Source organism: Daphnia magna, linkage group LG2 (genome assembly GCF_020631705.1).
Source record: "Daphnia magna isolate NIES linkage group LG2, ASM2063170v1.1, whole genome shotgun sequence".
Lineage (NCBI taxonomy): Eukaryota > Metazoa > Arthropoda > Branchiopoda > Diplostraca > Daphniidae > Daphnia > Daphnia magna.
In genome coordinates this window covers 6,167,435-6,179,627 of record NC_059183.1, presented here as the reverse complement: position 1 = coordinate 6,179,627, position 12,193 = coordinate 6,167,435, and the positions used below count along the sequence as shown (strand labels likewise).

The 12,193-nt window shown below is 40.5% G+C and overlaps 2 protein-coding genes across 2 annotated transcripts; both read right to left on the bottom strand.

Moving 5' to 3' along the window:
- Positions 1-528: 528 nt before the first annotated feature.
- LOC116917653 (F-box and WD repeat domain-containing 11-B-like) lies at positions 529-6,331 on the bottom strand. Its single transcript, XM_045169194.1, has 4 exons — positions 6,254-6,331; positions 5,441-6,176; positions 710-925; positions 529-644 (listed from the first exon to the last, which is right to left on the bottom strand). The coding sequence occupies exons 2-4, from the start codon at positions 6,174-6,176 to the stop codon at positions 529-531; spliced, it is 1,068 nt and encodes a 355-aa protein (XP_045025129.1). The 5' UTR covers positions 6,254-6,331.
- A 12-nt stretch (positions 6,332-6,343) lies between these two features.
- On the bottom strand, positions 6,344-7,559 carry LOC116915760. The gene is made up of 3 exons (XM_032920883.2): positions 7,279-7,559; positions 6,875-7,197; positions 6,344-6,383 (listed from the first exon to the last, which is right to left on the bottom strand). Exons 1-3 carry the CDS (start codon positions 7,489-7,491, stop codon positions 6,344-6,346), a joined length of 576 nt encoding a protein of 191 aa, XP_032776774.2. The 5' UTR covers positions 7,492-7,559.
- Positions 7,560-12,193: the final 4,634 nt, after the last annotated feature.

Below are 12,193 nucleotides of genomic sequence, written 5' to 3'. Positions count from 1 at the left end.
CCCAATGTTCTTTCGAGTTCTTTGATTTCCGATATAGTTTAAGGGACAATCCGAAGAAGTCTTCGATAGCATCAGACTCCTCCACATTGCAGTGGCAAGGACCATCAAGTTTCTTTTCAGCCTCTAAGCCATCCACCTTAAATGTAATCTGCTTTAAAAGAATTTTCATGTACTCAAAGGATCTCTTCGTGTAAGACTAGAACTCTAGAAGGGAAACAGTGAGTTGTTAATATTGAACTTGAAAATAATACAAAATTTATAAAATTATAATACGTTCTCTTATAATACGACCACACTCCAGAAGCCACTTTTGCAGCCTCTTGTGGAGTGCGAGCCCCATATTGTTTAAGCGTATCCGGCGTATTTAAATGGTTGTAAGGTTAATAGCAAGACGGAACATTAGACAGCGGAGTTGATCCCTTCCTTCCTTGATCTGAAAATAACGGCATACTAATTAGGTTTGTTATTATAACAAATTTTAATATTTCTACCGTTTTTTGACGTGTTGGTTCTTTCTATCTGTCGATTTTATTCGTTATAGGTGTTCATTTCATTCCAATCATCGATACCAGATGAAGTATCATCCAAACTACGTCTTTCATCAGCACCACCACTTGCAGCTGGAAATTCACTATCTTGATAAGCTAAAACAAAAAAAGACGTTAACGGTGAAATAAAACTCTGAATTACCAATGTAACACTCGCTGACCTTCATCATCGTGTTCATCATTTATAACCCCTGCATCCATTTCATCTCCTTCAAAATAATCATTGTTTACGGACGAGTTCTCTCCCTGCACATACTCTACGTTGTTTTCCTCTGGTTCCTTTTCCAATACAGTAGCAGGGGTTTCACTGTTACCAACATCAAGTTGTTCCAAGGAAATTGGCTGGGTATCACTGTACATAGGCTCAACTGTGATGTCTGAAAAAGAAAATAAATGTAAGGATATAACTGAAATAAAAAATAAAAAATATAAAAATTTTAACCTTCCTGCTGTCCACGAATCAGGCTTCCTCGTTCTTGACTCTCGTTTCCAATACGTCCTCCACTTCCACGCCGTCCTCGATACCCACTTTCGCCTCGTCCATGAATCCCGTTTCCAATACGCCCTCGATTCCTTCTACCACCTCTTCCTCGATTTCCACCTACACTCTCTCTTCGAATTTCGCTTCTCCATGTCCTGCACTGCCACTACCAACTTCACGTAACTCGCTCCTCTTATCATTTTTTTCTGTTGAACCTCTTAAAGTTCCAACTACTCTTCCATAATTTGCATGGCCCATTCTCTCTCGACGTTTGTCTCTTATACAATTATCCGTTTTTCCACTTCTTTCAACTGCGGTAATTGATGAAGCCATTGTTTTCCCAGCGACACTTTTTCCTTCCTTCAATGGTAAACGGTTTCTTTTTCTAATGTTTTCACATCTACTTGGTCTTTTAGGGATGCTAAAAAAGGTATGTGTTTCAATTTCACTTAAACTGGCATCAATAAAGTCATCAAACTGTTTTTATTAACGACTCCGGCAGAGTCAGGCGGAGCGCGCTCTGAGCTTGAGCGAAAAGGAGCGCGCTCGCGATTTTCACTGAGCGACGAGCGCGAGCCGCTCAATTAAAAAAAACGCGAGCTTGAGCTTGAGCGAAGACCTGCTGGGTGACTCGCTCGAACGCGAACGCCATCTATCAGTCAGCAATAAAAACATTTGGTCCAAACTTAGTGCGCTTTCTATGAACACAAATTTTTTTTTGTGAAAAAGTACGCAACTGTACAGACGACACCCAAAATCGTCTTTTCAGCACTGCGGGACTCATTTTTGTTCCAAAACGTTCAAATTTATCGAACAGTAATTTTGACAAACTTGTGTTTTTGAAACAAAATGGAATATGTTTTCGAAACTGGCAACTTTGCCCATCAAAAACTAGCTAATAGCTAGCAAGTTGAACTCTTTTAACTTTTTTAAGTGTAGGAATTAGGAAATTGTAATACCTATAACCTACTGTGATCGCTTTTAAGAGGAGCAAGAGGAGAAAATACAAGTTTTTGACAGAAATTTTTTTTGTTGCGAGCTAGAGCGAAAATCCGCTCACTTTGAGGCACCGAGCGGAAAGCTCAGAGCGCGCTCGTGTTTCAGTGAGCGATGCCCGACTCTGGACTCCGGCCACTGAATCGTATTGGGCCTCCTCCCGGTCGTTCTTTGCGAGGCATCTTGCAAGTTTTGAATTAAAAAAATAAAATATTGTCGCGGGTGAAAAGGGAGATTGGTTATTTCTTCGCAGAGATGAGTCATCCATTCCTTGGACAATGCTGCGATCGGGGTGAAGAAATTATCGGGAGAAGTCCGCTCTAAGAAAGAAACGCAGATACCAAGTCCGGAAGGGGAGTAATTCGCACGATGGTATAAAAGACTGCCCCGAATCTGCGTCAGATGAGTCTCCATCGTGTGAGCTACCGGAGCTGGGCTCCGTTAGAGGAGTTCCCTGGTTTCCCTAGAGATCTTCAGACGCTTCTCCAACTTTTGGTAATGGCTATCCCTTTTTGTTCGAGTAAAACCATTGTTCAGATTTAAGTCATCACTTGTTGTATTCATTTGTTCTTGTTCAAATACAACTCGCGTAACAATTGGTGGAGACGCAGCTCGTTACCAGTAAGTAACGAATTTGTACTGCGGTGTGGCAATTGTTGAAGACGCAGCTCGTTGCCTGAGAGTAAACGAAGTCGTGCGCTAGTCATTGATAGCCGATGCCGAAGAGGACAAACCCACGGCTACCTAGTTGCCCTAGAGACCCCAGCCGACGATTACATTCGCTTCGAGAACTGTCAAGCGTTCCGGTAGAAACTTCACCTAACCCAGCCTCATCGTTGGAGAGTGGAACTTCCTTTATTGGTGAAGCCCTAAATTTTGAAGGTCCTATTCCAAAGGACCATTTGACCGAAGAAGCTGACAGTCAGGGTGAATCAGTCGAGAGTGCAAGAGATTCAAACTCGAATTCAGAAACCGAGGTCGTTTTGAGAGCTGCAAGTCTAGTTGTTCCAGGCGGCGGACAAAAATTCATAGTGCCATCAAGGCATATTGAGCAGCCGCAAAGACAAGCTATGGAAGCTGTCAGAAAATTTATTAGCCTGCCAATCTTTCGAAATGCGCACTAATTGATCAAGCGCTTTGAAGAACATTCTACCCATCACACATGGGGTGATATTGGAAAAAGAAATAATTTTGAAAAGTATTTTGATGACGCCGCCAGGAGCTGGTTCAATTGTGCAAGGCTCCCGAACGAGTGGATGGTAAATCTCAAACGGCTTGAAGATATGCGATTGCAGCGCCTCTTCCGTGGCTGAAGGCAGGCGGTTTCAAAAAAAACGAAAAATCCTTAAAACTATACGAGAATTACAAGAAACATTTGAACAAGTAAGCGCAACCGGAAAGAATAAAAACGATGGAGTAAAAGTCCCTTATTTGCCAAGAGGACGCAAGCAGATTTTTTAAAGTCTCATCAATCTTCGTGGATCGCAGAAGATTAGTACAGTCGGGTCACCTGTTTTGAAAAAGGGGGGCCTGTCGCGGGGTAAAAGGGAGATTGGTTATCTCTTCGCAGAGATGAGTCATCCGCTCCTTGGACAACGCTGCGATCGTGGTTAAGAAATTATCAAGAGAAGTCCGCTCTAAGAAAAATACGCAGATGCACATTCCGGAAGGGGAGTAATTCGCGCGACGGTATAAAAGACTGCCCCGAACCTGCGTTAGATGAGACTCCATTGAGTGAGCTCCCGGAGCTGGGCTTCGTTAGAGGAGTTCCCTGGTTTCCCTAGAGGTCCTCAGACGCTTCTCCAACTTTTGGTAATGGTTATCCGTTTTTGTTCCAGTAAAACTATTGTTTAGATTTAAGTGATCACTTGTTGTATTCATTTGTTCTTGTTCAAATACAACTTGTTTGACAATATATGTATTATTTAACTGTACACTCTATCGTAATTTTATTACTACATTTGTAGCAATAAAATTCGGGGTTGTTAACGTTGGGGAGGGGATAAGAAAGATGGCAAATTGGTTTAACAGCTAGTTTTGTAAAAAAGATAAAAAATACTTAGTCATAATCACAAATTTTCTAAGGGAAATGCTGCAAAATTATTTGTGTTGGGAATGGGTATTAGATAAACTTTGAATGCAATTTGATTGATAGGCCGCATTGCATAACCGTCGATAAATTTGTACATTTGTAAATATCGAAATCGGTCGAATCAAATGGATCCAGAAAAAAATTTGTTAGTAAATTAAAAGACTTGCCAACAGCAAAAACTTCTCCCTTTCAATAATATTGTGTACGACGAAAACTTCTTTTCTGGTTAGTAAAACGCAATTATTTCCATGTTTTATCTGTTATGCAATAATTTTTAAAATTAATTTGTTTAAATTGATTGGAATCCTGGTAGTTTTGCAAGGAAGGCCCGTCTTTATGTTTAAATTTCAATTTGTACAATGCCTCTATTTCATGAAAAGGTTCGACCACTTTTTGTTGTTTATCAAATTCGGCTAAACGTTTTACGATCTGTTGCAATGGTTTTTCACTTTTTCTGATCAAACGCTTAATAACACAAAGATGGTTTTCGAAAACGTACGCTTAAAAACTATCTAAAGCTCCAAGCCGATTACAATCATCGGCAATATGAATTAAGTTATGGATATTATACGAAATAAAGGTAGGTCCATATAAGATCGACCCATTTTGGACAAAATTTCTTAACAAGTCTTTAGCTTACTGTCCGTATTGAACATCTAGTGCACGATAAAATTTTGCTTGCAACAAAAAAGTCAAAAAATTTGCGTACCTCTCAGAGGTAATTTGGTTCACAAGAACAACTGGGCCCGTATAAAGTCTTTATTGCCGCCATTCAGTGGCCTTCATTTTTGTTGTGAACGGCCTTGGTTTCCTGGAAAAATCTCCAGCAGTGTATCGCGATAACATTGACATGGTGTCGTCAATTCGTTTGGCTGTGTAGGGACTGACTTTATAGTCCTCATCAAAAACTATAGTGAAAAAAGGTTTCTACATGCACCTTCATCAACCAAATGCATTTGATCAAGCGGAAAATCTAATACCATATCTACATCTAATTCCTCTTGGCAACTGTAATTATTGTGATGATCTGGATCAAAACGCTTCCGAAAAGATTCATCTGTGCGTAAAGGAGCATTTTTGGATGGAAAACAATTCTTGCCTTCGGTCTTACTTGTAAACGTAACTCACTTGGCTTAATCACTTTCAACAAGCCATTTCTCCCTCGGTTGTACATTTTGAACAAGCACTTCTGCCTGAATGGTACCTTGTACCTGTGATGAATACTCGGGCAGGTCCATCGCAAATAAATGAACAATTTCGAATTTTAATCAGTTTGTCAAAATGCGTAAAGCCTGTTGCCATAACAGTCTTCATTTCACTTACAAACTCTTTCGATAGCCATTTCTGTAGGGCTGTGAATTCGACGGATGGTTACCGAGGTATCTTGATCCGTGAGACCAGATAAAATGCTAGTGCAGGTTATGAGAAGACCGTGTGAGGCGTGGATCACCACCCAATCCACTACTTCTTGATCTTGGAACTGCTGGACAACTTCTTTGGTTTTTTGATCCCACACGAGAATGGTTCCATCATAGTAAGAGCAGAATATTAGGTCTCCACAGATCTGCATATCTGTTATCCATTCTTGGTGGCCCACCAGAAAATGTTCTGATTCCATAGTCCAGCAATTCCATACCATGATGGAAGAGGGAACTGAAGGAGATGTTCTCAAGCCATAGAGAATTCGACGAGCATCCATCGTAAAAATGGAAACACTGACTTCACCAAGAGCTTTTAAGGATGTCTTGTACTTTCCTGAGCTCCAATTCTGTACAAGAGTCTGTTGGGCATAGAATAATCTCTTGTACAGAAATTCATCATTCTCAGTGTCGTGCTTTGCCTCAAGTTCCCTCCGTGCCATAAGATTCTGCAAAAGTGGCTTCCTCTGTGATACAGGTCCATAGAGCCGCTTCCATAATTTTCCATTCCTAATAACCAAATACCAAGTTTTGGATACAAACTCACAGCTCTGTAAGCTGTTGTGGTCAAGAAAAGATAAGATGGTTTCAACAACCAAGTTCATGTGTCGTTTCACCAGGAGGCTGACAATGTCTTCCATCTGACATAAACAGGGAAATAGTCTTGTGGAGCAAGAATTATGAAACAAATAATGTTTTAATGGGAGACATAACTTACACTTTTGCTTTTTGCTGGTTGCTGGTAAGTGTTCGTCAAATAAACTACCAGATCCCAAGATTACTATACCAAGCTTTGGAACTCAGATTTTTAGGAGCTGGCCAACAGAATACTAATCAAGAAAGAAACCCTAAGCCGTATAGATAAGATTAACATCTGTGAGCACAAACACAATTTGCCTATTTGACACCTTTCATTTGACAGCTGGTTACAAGGTTTACGTATTTACATGCCTAACTTCTGTATCATTCATTAGGTGGCGGCACTGAGTTGAGCTTGAAATTTCGTGATTGTACGAATACGGACGCTGGGCTAACACGTAAAAGCTCCTCACAGTCATGACTTTGAGAACGATCCAACATTGAAGAATCAATCAAAAAGAAAGGGTACTTTTGAATTGCTGAATACTTATACAAAGGACAATGGCTTGTATTCACATCGAATATTATCATTGACAGTGCAATTTGTTCGATTAAAAAATACCAATCACAGACAACATATTAACGTCAGTATTATTCAACACAGTAACGAGCAAAGCAACAGAGGTATAGACAAAATACAAGCCACCACCTGGTGGTTAGATGTTTCATATAAAATACAACAGTTGTTTCCCCAAAATACAATATTCTAAGCTCGTTAGAAAAAGGGAGGAACACGAAGAAAAATAAATACACGAAGGTCTCGTCAAACTGGACTTTGTTGTTCCAGTGTGGGCGAAATTGTTCTTGATGATTAGAAGCGGCTATCCTTATTTCTTGATGACGATTGTCACTAGCTACCGCAGGGTATTTAGAGCTACTTACTCTGGCCGTGCAATCATCTGGCTCTTCTTCTTCTCCTAAATGGCTACGCCTACTTGTTTTTCGGCAATCAGTTGATGGTTTCATCAACGGACGATTCTCGTGTCGACATGGAACGAGTTTCTGATACCTCCTAGCCCATATCTAACACGTGAGTACAAGAAAAATAAAAGTTTAACGATTCATTAAGACAAGAAAAATAGAAAAATTTTAGCGGCAACTCACCCTGCGGGTTTGATCTCGCCGCCAATGGATGGAGCGCACCTGGCCCTGTTTGCAAGTGTGAACGGCGTCGGCGCTCTGGCTTCTGAGAAGTTCACCTTGCCACGGACCCAGCGTGGAGTAGGTCATCGTGCTGTTGACACCGACCGAACCTCCACCACCACTCACCTGTATGGATTGCATACGATCCTGTTTGGGGTCTCTGGTCGTCCCCATTAAAGCAGCGTGTTCCGCAACGGCATACAGTTTTTGAGAAACATCTTTTCCTGGCAAAAAGAAACACAAAAGAAATTCCATCAATTGGTTTAAATATATGGAACTAGCTACTACACGCAATTTAGCGTGTACTGAAACTCTCTTAAAAACGTATTTGGACCGGAAGGTTTCTCTTGGCCATAATAGATTCCGATCACAAAAACTTTTTTCTCCAATCCGTGAAACCCACCTACGGTACCCAAAATAACCCAAAACTGACCACCCGTGCTACTGGATATTGGAAGCCCGTCAATGTTGACAAAAATGTCAATCAACTCAAACCTTTTGTTTGAACGTATCACGTCATTTAAAACGATGTTCAAGCCTTTTACAATGCCAAAGTGAAAATAATGGCCAGGATGGACTTCATGGACTACTACAAAATGAGGAGTGCCGATTAGTGAACGGACGTCGGCCGGTAAATCTGAGTGGCATGGATGCGTTCTAAGTAAAGCAAGTAGTTTGTTAACGTGCACATGCTTTACTCCAGGTAGAACTGCCCACGACGCTAATTTATAACGAAATGATAAATCACTTTCTTCAAAATCGCTGCTGTTTATGACAACGTTAACTTGTTCTTCCTCAAAGTCATCCACTGATACATTCTCTTCAGAAATTAATGACTCTACATCGTGATTAACAATCTCAAAATGAGGATCGATATTTCCATCTTCAAAAACCGTTAACTCGTCACTGTACCTCCATTCATTTGCCTCCAAAAAATCAAAATTCTGATATTCCCTTACTTGTTAACCTTCGTTTTCACTAACCAATAAATCAAAATTTTAACTTCCCTACTCATTTGACGAAAAAATGTTTGTCTGTTATCCCTTAATTGCTGCTTCCTGCCATTAAAGCCCCTTCGTCTTCCTCTACCCATCCTATTATTTCTTACAATTAAACTATAATTTCTTACAATTAAACAATAATTTTCAAAATTGTACCTTTGTTTGAATGATGAGATTCTAGGTGGGCAATGATGTTCGAAGTTCAAAGTAGAACAGTGGCTGCTATACCTATAGCACAATTTAAAATATTATTAAAGTCTCAAATTTATTATTATATTAGTCTCAATTATAGTATTATATTATATAAGTAAGTAGCTAACCTGAAGCAGAAGTTCCACAACTGCGAAGAAGTGATGAGTCCTATGGACAATGTTATTCGAAGTCAAAAGAACAGGGACTACTATCCGACTAATCTCCCACTTATCTATCCAACGGGAAGGCAACTGGAAGTTCAACGGCAGTTTTGTGCTGTCTGGGTACTATTATCTAGTACCTAGTTTAAGCCGAAACAAGATAAGTAACCTAGTTATACCTAGTTTCATGGGAAAACTAGGTATTTTGTAATAGTATTACTTAGTAAAAAAACTATGTTGACATCAATATCGAGGCAGACTTAATCTGGCTTCTTCATAGGTTTCTGATAAGACGAAGAAACTAGAACTTAGAAGAAACTATTAAAGTGTCTCTCTTCTTCTCTTCTATTGAGATTAGAATTAAAGTATGAACAAGAATATAATACTTAAAAGGTAAATTACTTAAATAAATAATGACTTTGAAAGAGGGTTTACACTTCCAAGTGTCAATGGTTGGCTCAATATTTAAATAAAGCCCCTTGGGTGTCTTCGGGATTTAAGGTTAGTTTTAGTTGTTATAGTTGCTGTTTTCCAATTTTGTTTACATAAAAATAGTGACATCTAGTTTTTAAATTTTGAATTAGAAAAAAGTACAAAGGTGCCATCTTTTTCCAAATGTTAAAGCACCCCAAACAGTACAAAATGGCCGATTGTTGACTTTGTTACATACGAAAAAAAGATTTTAGTTGTCGTATAGTTTAACAATTAAGACAATAAAATGACGTGCATTATCATTTGTTACCTTTATCATAATTTAAATCTACTAATTTCAGCTTAAAAATATCGTTAATGCTGTTTTTTTTGCTTTCCTTCATTCCTATTGGTGGAAAAAATTCCAATAAACCCAATAAACCGGGACCATACCTGGAGGAGGAGCCTATTGTAAGTTGTGCTGCGTTAAAGGCCCTAAACCTTCGGTAATTTAGTAAAGTAAATCCCTCGGGGTTAAAGTTTCAATATATTGTTACGGTTTCAGGCCGTCAGTTAAAAAACAACTGTTGTCGGAATTTACTCGGTCAATATTTCCTGACACACATACGCAATTACTCAATACTTGTTTTATTGTAACGCACTCACAAGGTCCGTTTCACCACGACACCTTGTCCCCCTGGCCATGCTTGTGTGCATTCCAGGACCAACACACATACAGAATACATTGATCACCCTAGCCATGCTCGTTGGCATTCCAGGACCAATACATACTCAGAATACAGCATGTAGAAAACTTACACAAAGTCTGAATACTTACGTTCCAGACGATACGGGTTGAAGCTAGATCACGGTGAACAAGGAAAAATAAAAAACAAAACAAAGGTTCAAGTGGTTTCAACTCTATTCCAGAGCTTGGGTGTAATTGCCCCTTTGCTATTCAAGAGAAAGGAAGGAAATCTCAACCATGTACGAAACAGTAACGTCAAGATTTACCCATATCTGACCCAGCTGACCGTCGTTGGGAGTCGTCGGGAGATTTGGAAAAAGGAAGTAGCCAAAGTGGAAGAAAGAACAATGATATAATTGAAGAGCGCTTAGAAGTTAAAATAGTGATAATCGTAACAATATCCAACATTTTATTATAAGTTTCTGGATATTCCTGTTCATTGTCTTTCTTATTCAAGTAATTTCAATACCTACAGTTGGTCTGGACAGTTAGCACTATCTTGCCTGCCACGACAGCCAAATTTCATCAACACGTTATACAAGCCCTTGTAATAACTTGCTGTCGTAGGAGAGACGGGGGCTAGTTGGGGCAAGGGACAAGTCGTGTAATTTGAAACAACGCGTGAAATATTAAATATAGAGCAATATGTCTTAAGACCAAATTTTAGCTCTTTGTTCATAGATGTCTTGGTGTAAGTATTATTTCCGCTCGCACCTTCGCCCAGTACATGCTGCTGGTCTTCCGGCCCTGGCTGGATGAGGGCGGAACGCTACCAAGGCCGCTGACATGGACGGCGCTTTGCGACTTCATGCACGATCTCCAGTTCGGCCTTTTGCAGAAAAACGACAAAAGGTCGGGCCCTACTCCATTCATCGGGTCGGTTTGGGCGGAGGCGGTTTGGGCGGCCTGCGGATGAGAACCGGTACTCTGAACTTGGACCGGATCTGCTGGTGGTGGCTGTCGTAGAGCGGGTGCGCGGGATGGAAAGGGAAGGTTGCGTTGGGCGTCCTCCCTTGCATTGATCCGAGTCCGGTGGCAGCGGGTGCGTCCTCTTCGTCCAGGTCGCTGTCGTCATGAACCGCGGAGGAGGCCAAGGCGTGGCCGCCGCTACCTGGCGGAGGACGTTGCTTATTTTTTCCGAGGGGTTTTCCCACGATGAGTATCGTGGTGGCGTACTTGTAAGGCTAGTAGTGCTAACCGCGCTTCCCCGCGGTAAGCGTAATGCTCCGCCTGCGTGACAGCCTTCTTCTTCTTGCCGCTGGAGTAGACGGTTGCCGTAACATGGGCGTCGTCGTCCTCCGCCGGCTCGGCATTCCGGCTGGTTTCCACGTCATACGGTGGCTCCGAGCCTTGGTCGTTTTCGAGGAGCTCCTCTGTATCTTCGTCCTGTTCCACGCTGTTCCTAGCAGGGTCTCGAAACGATGAAAAAACAACAGAAAAATACCGGTATTTTAACCCGCTCCCCTGTTTTGGCCACAAAGAAAAACCCAAACAGAAAATCGAAAAATATGCAAATAGACCACCGAAAGAGGGGCGTTTTTTACCCCTTTTTTCTGTTTCATACAATACTATCAGCTGTTTTTTAAGGATAGGTCTATATTGCGTCACCTTGTTCGTGTGTGTGTGTGTGTTCCAAGTTTTCACCGTTATTCGTGTTTCTTATTTTGTGTCGTGTAAGCATGGGGAGGAATAACGAAAACCCTTGTCACAATTACTTCGATTACGATGCAACTGGAAATACAAGTAGGTGCAAAATAGGGGAATGCAAGCGCGTTTTGAAAGGGAAACATGCTACTAATTTAGAAAGTCATATTAGGGCCTTTCATGCTGATATTTTTTCTGAGATAGTGAAATTAAAAGAAAACGCAAGAAAGCGTAAAAATAATGAAGACCATGAAGACTCTCCTCAATTAAAATTAAACAAAATTACAATTGAGATGAGTAAAGAAAAACTGATGGCAGCGTGCGTAAATATCGTGGCTGTCAATGGGCGCCCTATTTCATTAATAGAAGATAGTGGTTTTCAAATGATTATTGACCCTATAATTAAAGCTCTTGAACCTATTTCTGCGATTAATTGTCAAAACGTTCGCCAAGAAATACTTAAAGTGGCATCTGATAGACGCGCCTCTATTTCCAAAGAGGTAGCTGGGAAACTCTTATGTGTGAAATTTGACTGTTGCACACGTCTTGATCGTTCCATACTTGGAATAAACATCCAATATGCTGAAAAAGGTAAAATAATTCTAAAAACCCTTGGAATGATAGAAGTGTATGGGAGACATACAGGAGAATATATAAAAGAATTGATGCTAGAATGCATCTTCAGTTACGGGATTTCTGCCAATCAGATATATTCCCTT

What these genes read in the sequence shown, in the direction of transcription:
- LOC116915760 (XM_032920883.2), bottom strand. Translation starts at nt 7,491, where the DNA reads ATGGGGACGACCAGAGACCCCAAACAGGATCGTATGCAATCCATACAG. An exon ending in GGCGAGATCAAACCCGCAGG is followed by an intron (nt 7,198 to 7,278) that starts GTGAGTTGCCGC and finishes CTCACGTGTTAG; the next exon opens with ATATGGGCTAGGAGGTATCA. An exon ending in TCTAACGAGCTTAGAATATT is followed by an intron (nt 6,384 to 6,874) that starts GTATTTTGGGGA and finishes TATACGGCTTAG; the next exon opens with GGTTTCTTTCTTGATTAGTA.
- LOC116917653 (XM_045169194.1), bottom strand. Translation starts at nt 6,176, where the DNA reads ATGGAAGACATTGTCAGCCTCCTGGTGAAACGACACATGAACTTGGTT. An exon ending in AATGGCTATCGAAAGAGTTT is followed by an intron (nt 926 to 5,440) that starts GTAAGTGAAATG and finishes TTTCTTTTTCAG; the next exon opens with ACATCACAGTTGAGCCTATG. An exon ending in TGATGAACACGATGATGAAG is followed by an intron (nt 645 to 709) that starts GTCAGCGAGTGT and finishes TTTTTGTTTTAG; the next exon opens with CTTATCAAGATAGTGAATTT.